We start from the raw sequence: 20,082 nt of genomic DNA, 5'->3' as shown, positions 1-20,082 counted from the left end.
AGCATGAATTGTTGGCAAAAGATTTCAAATCTTTTAGGAGGAAGTGTGGAGAAGTCACTGTTGCTTCCCGCTGAGAAGAGGTTAGCCCTAAATCCATATATATCTATTTGAATTTTAGGTCTTTTGTTGCTTCCTGTCTATGGCATGTCGCCAGTGAGACCCATTACCCACTTATTATTCTTATTCCACTTCTGCCATTGCCCCTGTAGTGTTTTGATTTGTGTTTACCTTTTAGGAAACAGATGGGTAAAACCTGCCAAATCATGGACTCCAAGCTTCAAACCATTTGTGTACCAAGTTACTGTTGGGACAGGTGTTTTGTGGCTCTTTGAATAATACTTGCTGAAAGGGTTGTAGAACCAAAACGGGATTACTTGTATTTACTAACAGCAGATTGAAGTTACTTTCTTTCCAAGAGGTAAAATTAGAACATACAATATGAAATGTGGTAACAGTCATCATCAAAGTCTCACATATTAAGTATCTGCTGTATGTCCAGCCCTCTGTTGTCATTTGCAATACGTCTATTGCATTATACCTTAAAATAACCCCTAGTAGTGGATGTTTTAAATCATTGATTTACAGATGGGCAAACTAAGGCTCAGAAATGTTAAGTTGCTTAAGGTTACACAGTAAAGTGGTGGAGTTAGGATTTGACTCCACCATATCAGATAACAAGGGCCACATTTAACTTTGTAAAATAATGTTTTCAAGATTATTCTTTCATGTACTTGGTACACCAGTGGTAGCAAGCAGTGCTCATGTGAGCCTGAGGGCATATTCTCCTTTTGTTTTAAAACATTTTTACTAAATTATGTGAGCATTTAACATTTCCTACCTTTGGGCTCTGGTGCTTTAACTGTATGGTTAGATCATTTGCATGAATAAGTTAGTCCCCATCCCTGCCTTGTGGCATTACAAATGACAATTACAATATTTTGTTTTTTTCAGTCAGCAATAATGAGATGTGTTGGAGCCAGAATTTTTCTGCCTCTGTTGTTGTTGATATTGTGCCTGAGCTTATTTCCCTTGTTGATATCTTAAGAGCAAAAACATGATTGCTCTAGGAAGACAATACTTCATTTGAAGTGCACTATCTATAGCTTATATAGTTAAATGCTTTTGGCTTTCTAAAAACCTGAAAAATTTTTTTCCTAGTTGAATGGAACTTAACTTTCTAGAATGGTTAAGGGTAGTTTGTAGTGATTTTGTATTTACCTTTAATGAATATTGTCTATCTTACTATAAATAAAGTCTTTTGAAAGAAATATTCAGGAGAGTGGCGAAGGGCACAATGAAAACAGTTTATGCTTGGGCCTCATTTTCATTTAATTTTGTATTTCTTTACAGTTAATATTACTTTAGTTTGAGTTTGGTTTCTAAGTCAGCTTTAGTGAAGTAGATGTCTTTGGCATTCCCAGTCTTTTTTATGTCCATTTTCTTTCTTTTTTTTTTTTCTTTTCTGCTTTTTCTCCCCCAATCCCCCAAAGTACATAGCTGTATATCCTAGTTGTGGGTTATTCTAGTTGTGGCGTGTGGGACGCTGCCTCAACGTGGCCTTATGAGCGGTGCCATGTCCACGCCCAGGATTCGAACGGGTGAAACCCTGGGCCTCTGAAGCGGAGCGCGCGAACTTAACCCCTCGGCCCCTGGGCCAGGCCCTCTGTCCATTTTCTTGATGCCCCTTTGGCTTCTCTTTTTCCTTCTTGCATCCGTGATTTAGTAATTTATATTTAGACCTCAGTGTGAATTTAAGTAACTCTGTTAAGCTCTTCCAGAGATATTAGAGACTTTTGTTCACTTTGAAGGAACTAATTTAGAGAAGGCAAGTAGGCTTCCTGAAGATATACTCCATGGGTGGGTTCTACTGATTTTATTCAGACTTTGAATTTGTTTGACTGAAGCATTCATTGCCATCATTTTTTAAAGTTATCTTTCCATAACATAAACAGCTGTCATTCCTGTGCTTTGAAGTCGTGGTATCCCATTGGAAAAAGCTTAAGGTCTAAGCTTCTTTACTATGGTCTACAAGTTCCTACACCAATCGCCCTGTCTGCTGTGCCTCAGGCTTCTTCCAATCTTGTCTTCTCATCATTTAGATCCAAGCTCACATATTACCTCCTCAGAAAGTCCTTCCCTAATGACCTTATTTCAAGTGGTCCCTTCAGTTGCTTTCTATCACATCACTTTATTTTCAGTATGTGAAATTACTGTATTTATTTGTTTGTATGTTTATTGTCTGTCTTCTCCCACCAGATGACAGGGCTATGTCTTCTTTGCTGCTGTATCCCCAAGCAACTAGAACGATGTTTGGCACACAGTAGTAAGCAATGAGTAGATATTTGCTAACATAATTCTGTGAAATAGTTCATCAAGAACTGAATTGTTTTAATTTCTGCTTATCAGAAGGGAACCTTTATAATTTAGGGAAAAGAGATGGTAGGTGTGGTTGTTGGCACGTTCAAGATAAGGCTCTTACATGGACCTGATGTACAATTTGACCAGATTATCATTTGTTTACTTCATTTGTCCCTCCTAATTTTTTTTTTTTTTTGGAGGAAGATTAGCCCTGAGCTAACATCTGCTGCCAGTCCTCCTCTTTTTGCTGAGGAAGACTGGCCCTGACCTAACATCTGTGCCCATCTTCCTCTACTTTATATGTGGGATGCCTGCCACAGTGTGGCTTGCCAAGCGGTACCATGTCCACAGCTGGGATCCGAACTGGTGAACCCCGGGCCGCTGAAGCGGAATGTGCACACTTAACCGCTGCACCACTGGGCTGGCCCCGCATAAAGCTTTTTGATTATATATCATATGTATACAAATGAGTAATACAGGTGAACTAGATACAGATTCTAACTTCGAGTTCCAAAATGAATTTTGCTTATTAGTCCCTAGTTTACATTCAGTTCTTTTAACAAATATTTATTGAAAACCTACTGTGCCAGGCACTGGGGTTACAGCAGGTGAATAAAATGGAGAAAAAACATTTGCCCTCACAGAGCTTATACTCTAGTAAGGGGAGACAAATGACAAAATAAGTAAAATATTAAATATATTCGAAGGTAAAAATATAAGAAGTGCTACACAGAAATATAAAGCAGGGCAGGAGGATACAGAGTGTTATGGGAGCTTGCAGTTTTAAATTAGATGGTAAGGGAAGGCCTCACTGAAAAAATGACGTTTGAGCAGGGATGTGAGGTATTAGGCACTATAGATACGGGAGTGTGAGGGGAGAAATACAAAGGTCTTGAGGGTAGAGTGTGCCTGGTGACCTTAAGGACAGCAAGAAAACTTTTGTGGTTGGAAAGTAGGAGTTAAAAATGAGGATTAGCAGATGAACTCAGAGATCATGCTGGGTTAAGGTTGGGAGGGCAGATCACAAAGAGTTTTATAGGCATTGTAATATCCTGAATGAAATGGGGAGCCATTTGAGCAGAGGAGTGATGTGAACTGATTTATGTTTTTAAAAGGTCATTCTGAGCGGCTGGCCTGGTGGCACAGCAATTAAGTTCGCATTTTCCGCTTTGGCAGCCTGGAGTTTGTCGGTTTGGATCCCGGGTGTGGACCTACGCACTGCTTATCAAGCCATGCTGTGAGAGGCATCCCACATATAAAGTAGAGGCGGATGGGCACGGTTGTTAGCTCAGGGCTGATCTTCCTTTAAAAAAAAAAAAAAGTCATTGTGGTTGCTGCACTGACAGGGATACCAGTTAATTGGCTATTGTAGTAATCCTGGGCTAAGATGTTGGAGGTTTGGATCAGGTTGTGGCCAGAGGAAGTGTTAAGAAGTAATTTAATTATGGATCTGTTTTGAAGGTAGATCCAACCAGATTTCTAGATGGATTGAAACATGGGATGAGAGAGGAGAGTAATCAAGAATCACTCTGGTTTTTGCGTGAGTCACTAGAAAGAGTTGGCTTTTATTGATATGAGGAAGGCTGTAAGATTTGGGGAGGAAGATCAGAAATTTACTTTTGAATATGTTAGGTTTGGGTTGTCTACTTTTAAAAAGTCTTTATTAAGATAGAATTTACAAATGTAAACTTCACTCATTTATAGTGTACAATTTAATTGTTTTAGTATATTCACACAGTTGTGCGACAGTCCCCACAGGATGTTTTAGTGTGTAGATTGTCTTTAGAGCCAGAGGCTGGAAGAGATCTATCAGGGATTAAGTGTAGATAGGGAAGTGTAGTAAGATAGGGTAATAAGTGTAGATAAAGAAGAGGTCCAGAGAGAAGGTTCTGGGGCATTCCAGCATTGTAGATACCCCTTTTTCCTTACTTGGTCTAATGTGTTCCTGGCTTTGGTTCTTTTTGAGTTTCAAGATAAACTTTATCTCAGCTCCCAAAGAAGTAATGAATTTGTTTTGACTTTGTGAATGTTTCTACTCTTGCTTTAGGCTTAATGGCACATCTGGATTAGTTACGCAAAGATCTGTTATAATTCCCGATTGTAAAATTAGTGCATAATCGGTCCTCTCCCCTTTGAATGCCTGGGTCACCTTTTCCTCATTCCACTGCCCTGGGTTCATAGAGATGTGGATAAAATTTTCCATGTTTCCTGACAATGTTTCAAAACATGGAACTAAATTATAATGTATAATTATTGTAATGGTGTATACTAAATGAGCCTTTTTACCTGTATTCTGGACTCTACAGGCAGTTGCTGTGTTCTTCATTTAGCTGTTTTGTCTCTCAAATGCAGAAGGGTGGTATTATATACATGGCCCTTGGTGGATTTGAAGCAGTATGTAAAATATGATTTCACTATCCATCCCGTAGAGTGTAGAAGGAGCTCAGAGACCCTAGTAAAAATTCCTCAAAAACTTAACACTCTTGTACAAACCAGCTTGACTGAGTTTCTCGTCTATTTTTCAAGGAAACAAAAAGTAGTTGGTGTTTCGTAGTGCTTTCAAATTCCACTGCCCCCTACAGATTTTAATTATAGAACACTGGAGAAATGCACATCTTGTAGAGAAAGTAGTAGAACCTAGTTACTCCTTTTGGAAAAAGGCAGCAATTCCATCTGTGCTTTAGAACATTGAAGTTTTTCTCGCTAAGATAAAGATAGTTTTTTTTAAAGTATCTTTTTTTTTCTCTTTGAGAGAAACATTGAAATAGAGGTTCTTTGATGAAAGAAATGAAATGTTTAGTATGCTGGGTTTAAATTTTGGTTGTGAATTTTATCTTTGGTTTAAATTTTATCTTTCCTTCTCACTCTCTCTTCCTCCACTTCACTTTCTAGTGATTAGTTTCACTCTGTGGTTCTTTGGTCCCCACTAGCAGAGAGAATTTCTTTATTACCTTCTAGTAAAAGTTGCACTGTTAGACGGGGAAAGATCTTTTAATGTTAGGAATTATAATTTACCATTTTTAACTTTAAAAAGACCAGAATGGATCCTCTGCTGTTTTTGTGTTCCCTTTACTGTCATGATAGTTTTAATACTATAGCATAATGCATTATTTTAAAATGATGATCTCTGTGTCCAGGAGGCAATCAGTATTACTTAAGTTATTAAAATTTCTTTTATTGTGTGTTCCTATATCCAAAGATACAGAATTCAGAAAATGAATTTAGAAATATCGAGTGCTTGCTGTATGTAAATCTCTCTATTGGGTGCTGAGAGACTTGGAATTATAAGGAATTTAACATTTAGTAACAAAGATAAGAATTGAACAAAAATAACTGATTCTGTGGAGTATGATAGTATGAGTTTTTATATGCTATAACAGTTTAGAAGAGGTATCACTTTTTTGTTAGAGTGAAGATGTCATTCACTGAGCACACTTCCTAGGTATCATACAGGTATTACCTGTAATCCCAACATCAGCTCTGCAAGATATGAGTTATCCCCACTTAAAAAATCTATAAACTGACCGGGGCTGGCCCAGTGGCACAGTGGTTAAGTTTGCATGTTCCGTTTCCTGGCAGCCCGGGGTTCACTGGTTTGGATCCCGGGAGCGGACATGGCACTGCTTGGCAAAAGCCATGCTGTGGCAGGCGTCCTACGTATAAAGTAGAGAAAGATGGGTATGGATGTTCGCTCAGGGCCTGTCTTCCTCAGCGAAAAGAGGAGGATTGGCAGTAGTTAGCTCAGGGCTAATCTTCCTCAAAAAGAAAAATCTATAAACTGAGACTCACAGAAGTTAATTGATTATTTTGAGGAAATTGTCAGAGCATTTATAGCATAGGAAAAGGAAACCATACCTGGTTTCACGGTGGCTAAGCATAAGCTTAATTTTGTTTTGTTTTTTGTTTTATATAGGCAGAAGGTGAGAGTGAGTGGAAGAAAGAAAAGAAATACAATGGATTCAAAGTCTGAGTTGCTTACAAGTACTTTGTTATTATTTAACAATGTTCTTTATTAAATTTCCAGTCATTAATGTAGTTAACTTCATAAATATATCACTAATAGATTTGATAATAAATAGCTAACATTTGCTGAGTTCTTATCGTGTGATCTCACTTAATGTAACAATTTACGAGGTTAGTACTGTATATTTTTATTACTAAGTCTATTAGTGACATATATAAAAATTAGCTATACTGATGACAGGCAAAATAGTAAAGAAAACGTTATAAATTATAATAAGAGAAGTACTTGTAGGATCAGTGAGGTAAAATAAATTGTTCAAGGTACAGAGCTAGTAAACAGTAGAGCCAGGATTCAAATCTAAGCAGTCTTGACTCCCGACTCTACACTCTACCATTGTGCTAGATCGCTTCCCACTTCTTTCAAAGTTTTTTGGTATTTTGTAGTGTTCCATAGGCAGTGTGGAGTAATTACTATAATGGTTCCCAAACAGCCTTGTGCCTGTCAGTTTTTTTCCAGCTTTATTGAGATGATTGACATATAACATTGTATAAATTTAAGGTGTACAACATGATGATTTGATACATGTATATATTGCAAAATGATTATCACAATAAGGTTAGTTAACACTTCCGTCACCTCACATAATTACTTTTTTGTTGTTGTTGTGAGAACGTTTAAGATCTACTCTCTTAGCACCTTTCAAGTAAATAATACCATATTGTTAATTATAGTCATGATGCTTGTATGTTAGATCCCCAGAACTTACTCATTTTATAACTGGAAGTTTGTATCCTTTGATCAACATCTCCCCTTTTCCCCTACTCCCTAGCCACTGGCAACTACGTTCTACCCTGTTTCTCTGAGTTCGTGTGCCTGTCTGTTTTGATGATTTCACTGAACTGCAGAGTTGAAAACAATTCATTAATTCATATATAGCAATAAATTGAATATAGAAGCAGATATGAGAACCTAGCTGTCTTCTATTAAGCCAGACATTAAATAGACTTTCAAAAATGTAAAACAGTGCTCCTCTCCTCACTAAATTTTTTGGTTATGCAAAATACAGTTATTTTTTAATAAAAATGTGTATAACCTATTAACTGTAATGGTTTTATTATTGTTTTTAATGAATTAATAGAAATTTTAAATTCCCAGCTTTAATTTCTGATACACTAAATAGTGAAGATATAACCCACATAAACGAAAACTCAATTTTTAATGTAAAGGGATACTGAAACCAAAAGATTTGAGAACCATTGCTTTGTAATATAGAATGACCTTTATCAAGTTTCTACAAGGAACACATCCGTTGTCTCTCATTTTAATACTCCATGTTGCCGAGTAGTTTCCAGACTTTATTTTATCAACCATTTAATTGTTATTATTTTTTACTTTGTGAGACCATAAGTTTGTCAACTTTTTATTTTGCTTACTAAGGACGTAAAAATACGCTATCATTTATATTATCACTACCATTTTGTAAACTGCCACTTTATATGAAAAAGTTGCCTTGATGTCCTTGTCTTTCAGGTCTTAGCTCAAATGTCATCTCCTTAGAGATTGACCCCCTTATCGTCCTAGTCAAAGAACTCACCCCCTTTCCCTCCTGCCCAGCATTCTCTTATCATATCACCCTATTTTATTTTCTTCATAGCTCTTCTCATTATTAGATACTATCTTATTTATTTGCTTATTTCCTGAGATTCGTGTTACTCCCCATCCCCAAATAGAGTGTAAGCCCATGACTGCAAGGAATTTGCTTTATGCACGAGCATATATCCACCTTGAAGATGGTGTGGAACATAGAAAGTGCTTAATTGATGAATTTTTCTTAACTCGGAGCCCAGACAACACTTTGAGAATTGCTGCTAAAGAGGTTATACCCAGTTTTGTTAGATCTACGTATGTAGGGGGATATATAGTATTTGTATAGTGATTAATTGGCAAAGAACATGGGCTTTGGACTCCAAGAGGCATTATAGTTGCTACTTAACATCTTAAAGCCTTTAAATGCGAATAATAATAGTATAACCCACCTTATATGATTGTTGGTGGTATTAAATAAAAGATAATTCTAGGGGCCGGCCCGGAGGCTGAATGGTTAAGTTTGTGCGCTTCGCTTGGGTTGCCCAGGGTTTCGCCGGTTCAGATCCTGGGCATGGACATGGCACCGCTCGTCAGGGCACGCTGAGGTGGCATCCTACATACTACAACTAGAAGGACCCACAGCTGAAAATATACAGCTATGTACCGGGGAGCTTTGGGGCGAAGAAGGAAAAGTAAAATCTTTAAAAAAAAAAAAAGGTAATTATGTAAAGTGCTTTGCAAGCTACCTGACATTTAGAAAGCTAAGCAAATGGTAACTGTTGTCATTTTTAAATGCAGTTATGGTATGTATACATTTTATTACACCATGTTTCATGCAGGCCTGTCTGCTTAAGTTTTGAATTCTTCCAATTAATCCCGCATACCCTAGGTGAAATTTTAAGGTTAATAATCCAAAGGAATAAACATGGATTTTTAGTCCCTTTTATTAATATTTGTGAATGCCTGGAGAACCTGTTAATTTGGAAACTTTACCTATTTTGATTATTTCAAGTATCTATTATTCATATAACAACATCTTGCAGTTCCAGAAATTCGTAGAATTTCAGAATCTTTCGTATGTTTTTATAGCTATTGTGCTAATATGAAATGCATCTCAAGGGAAAGATTTCAGAGGGACAGCAGTATCTTTAGTGTTGCTGGTTTTTTTTTTTTTTTTTTAAGATTTTTTATTTTATTCCTTTTTCTCCCCAAAGCCCCCCGGTACATAGTTGTATATTCTTCGTTGTGGGTCCTTCTAGTTGTGGCATGTGGGACGCTGCCTCAGCGTCGTTTGATGAGCAGTGCCATGTCCGCGTCCAGGATTCGAACCAATGAAACACTGGGACGCCTGCAGCAGAGCGCGCGAACTTAACCACTCGGCCACGGGACCAGCCCCTGAAGAGCTTTTGAAATCCATTGATAAGGACATCCTTACACGTATGTGCTGTCTTTAGTATCAACTACTTTAGGAAGTCATTTTCTCTCCTCTTAGCTTTCTCAAATTGCCATGTGCAGTGCATATGTATAAACTGACAAATGTGGTTAAGATGCAAAGAAAGTAAAACATAGCAATGGGGGCTGGCCTGGTGGCTCAGCAGTTAAGTGCGCACGTTCTGCTTTGGCGGCCCAGGGTTTGCCAGTTCGAATCCCGGGTGCAGACATGGCACTGCTTGGCAAGCCATGCTGTCGTAGGCATCCCACATATACCAAAAAAATAGAGGAAAATGGGCACGGATGTTAGCTCAGGGCCAGTCTTCCTCAGCAGAAAAAGAGGAGGATTGGCAGATGTTAGCTCAGGGCTAGTCTTCCTCCAAAAAAAACCACAAACCAACCAAAACATAGCAATGAACAAAAATAGCAATATAAATGTGTACCACAGCATTTCCCAAAAAGTGATGATGTTTAGTTTAGGAACTACCAAATTAAAGTTAAACCTCGTTTCATGCTACTGGACTTCAGTACCTTTAATAAAATGCTTCATGAATTTCTAAGAGGAGTGGGAGATAAGATATTCAGCATTTCCCAACTTATTTGACCATGGAATCCCTTTCTTTTCTAGCCATCTCACGTGATTAGTATTCCATGGAACATGCTTTGGGAAGCTTTCTTATGGAAGTTTTCTAGGAAACTCCCAGTTGAAGAACAGAAAGAACCAATTTATACTTCTGTGTGGTAAGGCAGGCTTCATGGAGGAGACAGTTCAAAAAAGCTGTGAAGCAGGTAAAGGAAGGCATCCCAAATATAATCAAAAGTGTAAAAGAATCAGTAGCAGAGGGGCTGGCCCACTGGCGCAGCGGTTAAGTGTGCGCATTCTGCTTCTCCGTGGCCCGGGGTTTGACGGTTTGGATCCCAGCTGTGGACATAGCACCGCTTGGCAAAAGCCATGCTGTGGTAGGCATCCCACGTATAAAGTAGAGGCAGATGGGCATGGATGTTTGCTCAGGGCCCATCTTCCTCAGCAAAAAGAGGAGGATTGGCAGCAGTTAGCTCAGGGCTAATCTTCCTCAAAAAAAAAAAAAAGCAAAACGGTAGCAGAGAGTGACAGCCAGAGGTGCACATAGACAAGTGAGGATGGAAAAGACAAAGAGAAGGAATAAAAGGCATAATTTTTAAGATATAAGGGGATAAAGTATGTTAAAAAGATACTGAAATGAACTACAAATAAGCACAAAAGCTGCAGTAGATAGTGATTGTAACACTGGGCCAAAGTTATTTTTTGTAATACTGGTATTAGTTTAATTCTAGGTTTTATTCAAAGCTTTAATTTTATTAATTAATTAATTTAGTTTTGGAAGATTAGCTCTGAGCTAACTGCTGCAAATCTTCCTCTTTTTGCTGAGGAAGCCTGGCCCTGAGCTAACATCTGTGCCCATCTTCCTCTGCTTTATATGTGGGACGCCTACCACAGCATGGCTTGCCAAGCGGTGCCATGTCCGCAGCCGGGATCCGAACCGGCGAACCCCGGGCCACCGAAGCAGAATGTGCACAGTTAACCGCTGCACCACTGGGCAGGCCCCTATTCAAAGCTTTAAGAATTCAAAAATTGAAATCAAATCAGTGAGGCCAGATATTTTCCAAATTATCATATTCTAGAACATCAAGAAAAAATGTGAATTTATGAAACAAATATTAAACATAGATTATCCTTGTAATATAAGTCATCAGCTGTCCTGGCTTTGCTGCTTCCCTTTACTTTGGTCTTTTTGCCTCAGGCACCATTATAATTGCCATGTGTGATGTAGCTGGTTGGGTTGGGCTTCATTATCTTCTTGCCGCATTTTCCTTCTCTGACAGTGCCTTCAGAACCATCTGTCTCTGTTCAGTAATTCAAAATTGCTGATATTTTGATTTTTTTCCTTGGCCTACTTGGGAAAGATTGCCTTAATGAAGGTCTAAATCCTTTCTTTCCCCAAGCAAAGATCCTTTGTTGTGGAGGGTTCTTTCCATCAGGTGCAGACTCACCCTGTAAGTGGGAGGTGACGATAGAGGGAAGTAACTCAGGAGAGTTTCCTGAGCTGGGTAGTAAATAGTAGTAAATAGGGGAAGGAGTTTGGTGAAAGTGAGTGGAATGGTGGGGGTGGGTGAGTAGGTAGGGAAGAGACAAGGAACCAAGAAAGATGACTGAATTTGCTTTTATGCTCTGCCACCAAAAATATTGTATTTTGGTCTATAAAATAGCACAGTAAACTGTAATTCCTGAAACTGATATTACAGTTACTGAAAATAAATAATAACATTTTGGGGAAGTGTTAGGAGGCCATTATAATAATCTAACCAGTTGACAAAGATTTGAATTAATCTAGTGGTGGAGAGGACAGAAAGATCTAAGAGGTATTTAGAAAGAATTTGACAGAACTTGCTGACCAATTGGATGTTGGCGATGAAGTTATAGGAAAGCTTAGAAGACGGATTCTGTCTTGGGTGACAGGGAATTTGGGAGGAAAAAATAGATGATGAAAGCAAGTTTGAGCAGACCGAGTTGGAGTGTCTGGAGGGCATTTGAGAAGAGTTATTTAGTAGATAATTAGCCATTTAGGTAGTACTTACAATCCTAATACTGGCTAATATTTATTAACAGTTATGTACTTGATGCTATCCTAGGAATTGTACGTGATTATGTCATGTAATCTTGGAAACAATCATGAATAGGTAGGTACTATTAGTGTCCCATTGTATAGATGAGGAAAGGGTCATGCAGTTGTAAATAAAGGCTGGGTTTTGAAAGTAGGTTTGACTGACTTCAGAAATATATTAATAACCACTATATTGTATTTCGGAGGGAGCTTTGGACTAGAAATGTAGTCTTGGGAATTGTAAGCATATTGGTAGTAGTTAATGGATAAACACTTGAAGGGATGGTGTTTTAAGTGAGAAGAGAACAGGGCCAGTGAAAGAACCTGGAGTTTCAGGGGTTAGCAGAAGAAAGGGTGTCCTAGATAGAGGAGAGGATCAGAGCAAAGTGATTTCTCAGAAATGAAGGGAAGAGAGTTTGCCAGAGGAGTTTCAGTGGAGCGTGATTCTGGGAAGGAGCATGATTGTATTGAGCAGAAGGGTGGATGGGATGACTTCTGTTTCTGGTGATACGACAGACTAGATATGTTGCCAGATCTTTCCACTAACAATACAACTAAATCCTGAGAAATTGCAACAAACATTTTTTAAAGTAAACTTTTAATTTTAGAATAGCTTTAGGGACCAGCCCGGTGGCATAGTGGTTAAGTTCACATGCTACACTTCGGCAGCCCAGGGTTCACAGGTTCAGAATCCCAGGTGCAGACCTAGCACTGCTCATCCAGCCATGCTGTGGAGGCATCTCACATAAAATGGGGGAAGATTGGCACAGATGTTACCTCAGCAACAATCTTCCTCAGGCAAAAAGAGGAATATTGGCAACAGATGTTAGCTCAGGGCCAATCATCCTCACACACACACTCCAAAAACCAGAATAGCTTTAGATTTACAGAAAAGTTGCAAAAATAGTATAGAGAGTTCTCCTGGAGCCTGAACCCAGTTTCCCCTGTTGTTAACATCTTAAACATTAGTATGGTACATTTGTTACAACTAGTGAACCAATATTGATACATAACTATTAACTAGAGTCCATACTTTATTTATGGATTTCCTTAGTTTTTGCCTAATGTCTTTATCTGTCCCAGGATCCCTTCCAACTTTCCACATTACATTTAGTCATCATGTCTCTTTAGGCTCCTTTAGACTTTAACAGTTTTGAAGAGTATTGATGAGGTATTTTGTAGAATATCCCTCAATATGGATTTGTCTGATTTTTTTTCATAATTAGCTGGGGTTATAAATTCTTGGGGAGAAGAACACAGGTAAAGTGCCATTCTTGTCACATCATGTCAAGGTATCCTACCAACGTGACTTATCACTGATGATGCTAACCTTGATCACCTGGCTGAGGCAGTGTTTGTCAGGTTTCTTCACTGTGAAGTTACTCTTTCTTTCCCCCTTATCGTAGTGTACACTTTGGAAAGAAGTCACTGCACAGTACACACTTAAGGAGTGGGGAGTTCCACGTCCTTGATGGGGCAGTATCTATGTAAATTATTTGGAATTCTTCTCTATGGAAGGTTACAAGCATAATTTTTAATGCATTACTGGGTATACTAAAAAGTAAGAGGGCGCCGACCCCGTGGCCTAGTGGTTAAGTTTGGCATGCTCTACTTGAGCAGCCCGAGTTTGGTTCCCAGGCACAGACCTACACCACTGATTGGTGGCCATGTGATAGCGGCAACCCACATATAAAATAGAGGAAGATTGGCACAGAGGTTAGCTCAGGGCAAATCTTCCTGAGCAATCAATCAATAAAATAATAATAAAATAAAAAATAAAGGAGCTTTCTGAGCATCTGTTCTCACTTACGCAAGTGAAGAGTCAGCTGAAACAGGAGCAGTGAGCTGTGAGCAAACAGAAAAGGTGAGGTTGCCCCAAAGGCAAATGCCCATATTAGCCCTAATGGGAGACTAAAACCTTTGGCCCACACAGTGAAGTGGAAGAGCCCTCTGAGAACGATGCTAAATTGGACCAAGGTCAGTACCACCGCTGACTCTGCCAGAGCAAATGCAAATGTGTTTTGAGAGAAAGCTTTTTCTGACTAGGCTCTCTGAATTCCTGCAGATAAAATTCAACAAAATATAAGCTCACAATAAAAGAGAATTACCAAACACAGGGAAATAAAACACTCTGAGTGAGATTTGATAGAAACAAACCCCTAAAGACTTAAACTATTGGAATGATAAGATACAAAATATAAAATAATTGTATATAAAATGTTTAATAAAAGATGGAAGCTAAAATATAGGAAGAATTGAAAGATTATCTACATAGTTATGTGGATTTGTAAAAGAACCAAAGTGACATATTAGAACTGAAAAATATAATTATTAAAATTAAAAGCTCAATGGATGGATTAATGGACTGAAAGGTAGATCTAAAGTAATTTCCCAGACTGTAATGCTGAGAGAGAAGTTGATGGGAATGATAAAATAATGAATCTAACATATGTGTGGTTGAAGTCCCAGAAGGAGAGAATGGAGAGCAGGCAATATTTGAGGGAATAATGACAGAGAAATTTGAAGAATTAATGAAAGTCCACGAATGTACAGGAAGCAGAATGTGTATGAAAGAGGTTAAATTTTAAAAAATCTGTACCTACACACTTTGTAGTTAAACTGAAGAATACCAAAGACAAAGAGAAGCCCTTAAAAAGAGCCAGAGAGAACAGATAGATAGCTTGCGAAGGAGTAACAATTAGACTGATAGCAACAATGGAAACCAGAAGACACTGGAATAAAATATTCAGTGTAGAGAGAAAACAACTATCAATCTAGAATCGTATCCCTAGCAAAGCTATTCTTTAAGAACAAGGGCAAAATTAACACATTTCCAGAAAGACAAGCTGGCAACCAACAGATCTTCATTTTATGACCTTCTGAAGGATATATATTGAAGGAAGAAGGAAAATAATCCCAGGAGGAAGATCTGAGAGATAAAATGGAATGCTGAGCAAATAAATTGGTAACCATGAGAGTAAATATAAATGAACTTTATCTGTATAAAATAAAGTTTAATTTGTGGAGTTTAAAAAAAGTCAGAACAAGAAGAGATTGATTTGAAATAAAAGTATTCTAAGATCCTTGTATTTGTTCAGGAGAGAGGAGATGTTTAAGATATTATTTAACTTGAGACTTTGTTTTATATACATATATAGTAAAATTTCAAGAGTAGCTACTAAACGACTGGAAATAGAATATGTAACTTTTAGCCACTGAAAGAGAGAAAACAGAATTAAAAAACAGAAACTTCCCAAAGAGGTGTGAAAGGAGAATGGCAAACATATGCACAGAAGAAGCAGGGCAAATAAAAAAGAAGTCCAAATATATCAATCACAATTACATGTAAATAATAATCCTACCAGTTAAAGGACCGAGGTGATCAGTTTGGATTAAGAAAAACAAGTCTAGCTGTGTAAGAGGGAAAAGTTAAACGTAAGAGGCAATTACTAACCAAAAACAGTCAATCAGAAACACACCACCATGGTAGCTGATTGAATACTAAAAAATGAGACTTTAAGCCAAAAAAAAATTAGAGATAAAGAGGGTCCATAAAATGCCGGAAAGTTCAGTGCATTAGGAAGATACAATAGTTCTAAATTTGTATGCACCTAATAAAATAGCATAAATATATAAGGCAAAATTGGTATAATAAAAGGAGACTTTATCAGCTCCATTATCCTAGTGGGAGAATTAAAACATAGCTCTTAATTATTGGTAGTCTAAGCAGATAGAAAGTTTGTAAAAATATAGAAAATTTGCACTACACCACAACTGATTTAATAAATTCACATATAGAGAGAACCCTGGGCTTTAAAATTAGAAAACATGCATTCTTTTTGAACAATCAAGGAATATTTAAACCCTTTAATGATGTGTACTAGTCTCTAATGCAAGGTTGATATAATTTTGAGTGCTCTGTATCATACAGCTTCTTGTTCTTTAGCCTATGGTACTATTAACTGACAAGTTAAAACAAAAAACAAAAAGTTCTGCTGTTTGGAAATTAAAATATGCATTTCTGAAGAACTCATGGGTCTAAGAGGAAATCATAGAAAAAATTTAAAAATACTTAACACTATTTTTAACAGTCTTATTACTATTAGTGTAATAAGTATATATAGTATTATAGTATATATAGTAATAAGTATATTACTTATTACTAAATATCACTAATAATTACTAATAATAATATTACTAAATAATATTATATAGTATTATATAGTAATAAGTATATGTAGTATATTATAGTAATAAGTAAATAGTGATAAGAATGCTATATCTTAGGGCTGGCCCAGTGGCAGGGTGGCTATGTTCACATGCTCCACTTTGGTGGCCCAGGGTTCGTGGGTTTGGATCCTGGGCGTGGACCTACACACTGCTCATCAAGCCACACTGTGGTGGCGTCCCACATACAAAATAGAGGAATATTTGCACAGATGTTAGCTCAGTGACAATCTTCCTCAAGCAAATAGAGGAAGTTTGGCAACAGGTGTTAACTCAGGACCACTCTTCCTCACCAAAAAAAAAAGGATAATGCATGTCAAAACTAATGACTCATTTTATTGAGTGCTTACTATGTCTGTGCCATTTGGGATCCATCAGTGAGTACATCAAGATTTCTGACCTTGTGGAGCCAACATCTGATAGGGAAGGGGCAGACGATAAACATAACAAAAGGATAAATTATCTAGTATGATAGAAAATGATAAAGTCTTATGGGAAAAATGTAAAAATAGAGCAGGTAAAGGGCATTGAAATTAACAGTGGGGATCAGGGGGACAGATTGTAGTATGAAAGGAAGCACTTAAGATAGGTTTCATTGAGAGAGCAAGAATTGAGTAAAGACCTGAGGATACTGAGTTAGACAGGTGAATATCTGGAGGAAGAGGATTCTATGTAAAGGACATAGTTAGAATTAAGACCCTAAAGTATGAGTATATGTGGTATGTGCAAGGAACAGTGTTCCAGAACACTGTGGCTGGAATGGAGGCAGTAGGGTGACAGTAGATGAGGTCAGAGAGAGAAGGGAGATGGCAGATCATGTAGGGCATAGTCTTTGGCTTTTACTCAGAGCGAAAGGAGTAACCATTGGAGGGTTTTGAGCAGAGAGTAACATGCTCTAACTTACCGTTTGAAAGGATCCTCCACTGCCATGGTAATAGACCATAACCAGGAAATGACAGAAGCAGGGAGACCTATTATAAGAGTAATGTAATGGCCCAGTTGAGAGATGATGGTAGCTTAGACTGGAGTGCAGGAATAAAGGGGATAAGAGGTAAATGATTTCTGGATATATTTTGAAAATAGAACAGATTGCGGATGGTATGGGAAAAAGAGATGACTTAAAGATAATTGCAAGGTTTGTGTCCTGCTTGATAGAAGGATGAAGTTGTTATTAAGTGATGAAAGTTTGAGTGAACAAGATTTGGGGGAGATCAAGGGTTTAGTTTTTAACATGTTGGATTTGAGATGTCTTTTAGATACTTAAGTGGAAATACTAGATTAGACAGGTAGATATATGGGTCTTGAGTTAAGGAAAGAGGTCTCAGCTGGGGTCCAGTGAAGCTATACCTAAGACAAATTTATAATCTAAAATGCAAGAGGTTGAAAATTAATTAACTAAGCATCTCTTGTAAAATATTAGACAAAGAGCAACAGAGTAAGCCCAAGGAAAAGAGAAGCAAGGAGAAGATAAAAATAAGAGCAAAGAATAAGTACAAAAGAAGGATATAATAGAGAAGATCAGCAAAGACAAAACTTGCTTCTTCAAAAAGCCTAGTAAAGATAAACCTTTGTCAAGATTTATCAAGGAAAAAAAGCATAAACAGTATTAGGAATGGGAAAGGTGGCATGCCTACAGAAAAAGTCAAAATTTAGAAATAATGTAAACAACTATGTCAATACATTTGAAAACTGAGATGCAATGGACAAATTCCTTTAAAAAATTAATAGTGATCCAAGAAAAATTAGAAAACTTGAATAGTTCTGTAGATACTAACTATTTTGAATTAGTAGTTTATAAAAGCTTCCTGTGAAGAAAACATCAGGCCCGTGGAACAAACATCTTGGGCCAAAAAGCAAGAAAGGCACTCAAAGATGAATGAGATCATATCAAAAGGTTGTAAGAGCTGGCTTGAAAGGGATTTTACTGGCTAAATATAGGACAGTTTGCACATCAGGAAGAATAATGACCGTAGTGAATGAAGGAAAGAATCCCTTAGGCCATAGTGATGTTCATTAAAAGAAAAGAGAGAGAAAGAGAACAAGGGAGGGGCAAAAAAGGAAAACTCTTCTTTATAGAAGAATGTCAACTTACAAGTTGCATACATTTTTTATATGTTCAATATTAAACGACAAATTCTTTCTTTTTCTTTTTTTAAAATAGGTAGTGAATGGTAGGTGAGAAAGTGGAGAGATGTCTGCCCATTGTAGTAGACAGTTCCAAATATTTGAGTGAGAAGGGAAGGTAAGAAATAAGAAAGTAGCTGCAATGGATTGTGTAAAGAAAGGGTTATTTTCAAAGGAGGGTCACTTCAGTATATTAGGGAGACATCAGTTTGTTTTTTAAACTACTGTATTATAAAAGTACGTAAATAAAATCTAAACAGTACATGTGTTATAAAATGAAAGTAAGTTACCCTCCACCTTCTTCCTCTATATGCCCAGTCCCTTTGTTAACAGTTTCCTGTGTACCTTAATGTTGTGCAGCCATTGCCACCATCTATCTCCAGAAATTTCTTTCATCTTCCCAAACTGAAATTCCATACCTGTTAAACAATAATTCCCCATTCCTCTCATCCCTCAGCCCTAGCAACAACCATTCTACTTTCTGCCTTTATGAATTTGACTGCTCTAGGCACCTCATATAAGTGGAATCATACAGTATTTATCCCTTTGTGACTGGCTTGTTTCATTTAGCATAATGTCTCTTCAAGGTTCATCCATATTATGGCATGTGTCAAAGTTTCTGTCCTTTTTAAGGCTGAGTAATATTCTATTGTATGTGTGTATATATATATATCACATTTTGTTGACTCAATGTGTTCTTAAAAGAGGACTCACTATAGATACATTTTTTTAATTACAGACAAATACATATTTTACATTAATAACTTTGAAAGCCTAGAGGAAATGGAGAAAATGCCCATGAAAATATTAACCCTGTTGGCTCAAGAAGTAGAAAACCTGGGGCCAGCCTGGTGGCATAGCGGTTAAGTGTGCATGTTCCACTTTGGCGGCCCGGGGTTCGCCAGTTTGGATCCTGGGTGCAGACATGGCACCGCTTTGCATGCCATGCTGTGTTAGGCGTCCCACATATAAAGTAGAGGAAGATGGGTTCCGATGTTAGCTCAGGGCCAGTCTTCCTCAGCAAAAAGAGGAGGATTGGCAGTAGTTAGCTCAGGGCTAATCTTCCTCAAAAAAAAAAAAGTAGAAAACCTGAAAAGGCCTCAGACTCAACTGTTTTAGCAGCTACACTTGTGTAATCACGTATGTGTTTACTTTTATTAACATGTATTTTGTGGCTATTAGTTTGAAATAATTTTTTACCTATAACTTAGGTTCAAGAGATCCTAAACTATTCAGGATTCAGTCTGTATTACAGATATTTTTCTATGATTCATAATGCTGCTGTGGATACTTTTATACCTAGATCTTGAGGCACATGTGCAAGAGTGGAATTGCAGAATTGAAGGGGATGCAGCTGTTTGACTTTACAAGTACTGCCAATTTGTTTCCCATTTAAAACCCCATCAAAAGTACTTTGAAATGATTAATAAAGTTACTAAAACTTTAGTCAAACTAAGAAGAAAAGTTGCAAATTCCTAATAACAGGAATGAAAAAGGGACAACAGTGCAGATCCTGCAGACATTAGACTTCTAGAAGTTTTATTTATTTATTTATTTATTTATTTAGAGGAAGATTAGCCCTGAGCTAACATCTGCTGTCAATCCTCCTCTTTTTGCTGAGGAAGACTGGCCCTTCGCTAAGATTCATGCCCATCTTCCTCTACTTTATATGTGGGACGCCTGCCACAGCATGGCGTGCCAAGCGGTGCCATGTCCACACACCCGGCATCCGAATTGGCGAACTCCGGG

The 20,082-nt window shown here is 37.6% G+C and overlaps 1 protein-coding gene across 8 annotated transcripts in view; it reads left to right on the top strand.

Moving 5' to 3' along the window:
- RPRD2 (regulation of nuclear pre-mRNA domain containing 2) overlaps nucleotides 1-20,082 on the top strand; it is an 88,616-nt gene that overhangs the window by 1,675 nt on the left and 66,859 nt on the right. For 2 of the 8 annotated variants that reach the window (XM_070268311.1, XM_023641244.2), the window contains exon 1: nucleotides 9,129-9,346. The exons of the other annotated variants lie outside the window; for them this stretch is intronic. In XM_070268311.1, the coding sequence (XP_070124412.1) occupies nucleotides 9,241-9,346 (106 nt within the window). In that variant the 5' untranslated portion in view covers nucleotides 9,129-9,240. Of the gene's footprint in view, nucleotides 1-9,128; nucleotides 9,347-20,082 lie in introns of those variants that run through there. 8 annotated transcript variants of the gene reach the window in all.

This window comes from Equus caballus, chromosome 5 (assembly GCF_041296265.1).
Source record: "Equus caballus isolate H_3958 breed thoroughbred chromosome 5, TB-T2T, whole genome shotgun sequence".
Classification (NCBI taxonomy): Eukaryota; Metazoa; Chordata; class Mammalia; order Perissodactyla; family Equidae; genus Equus; species Equus caballus.
Note: the sequence above shows the minus strand (reverse complement) of the source record. Positions and strands in the feature narration are given on the sequence as shown.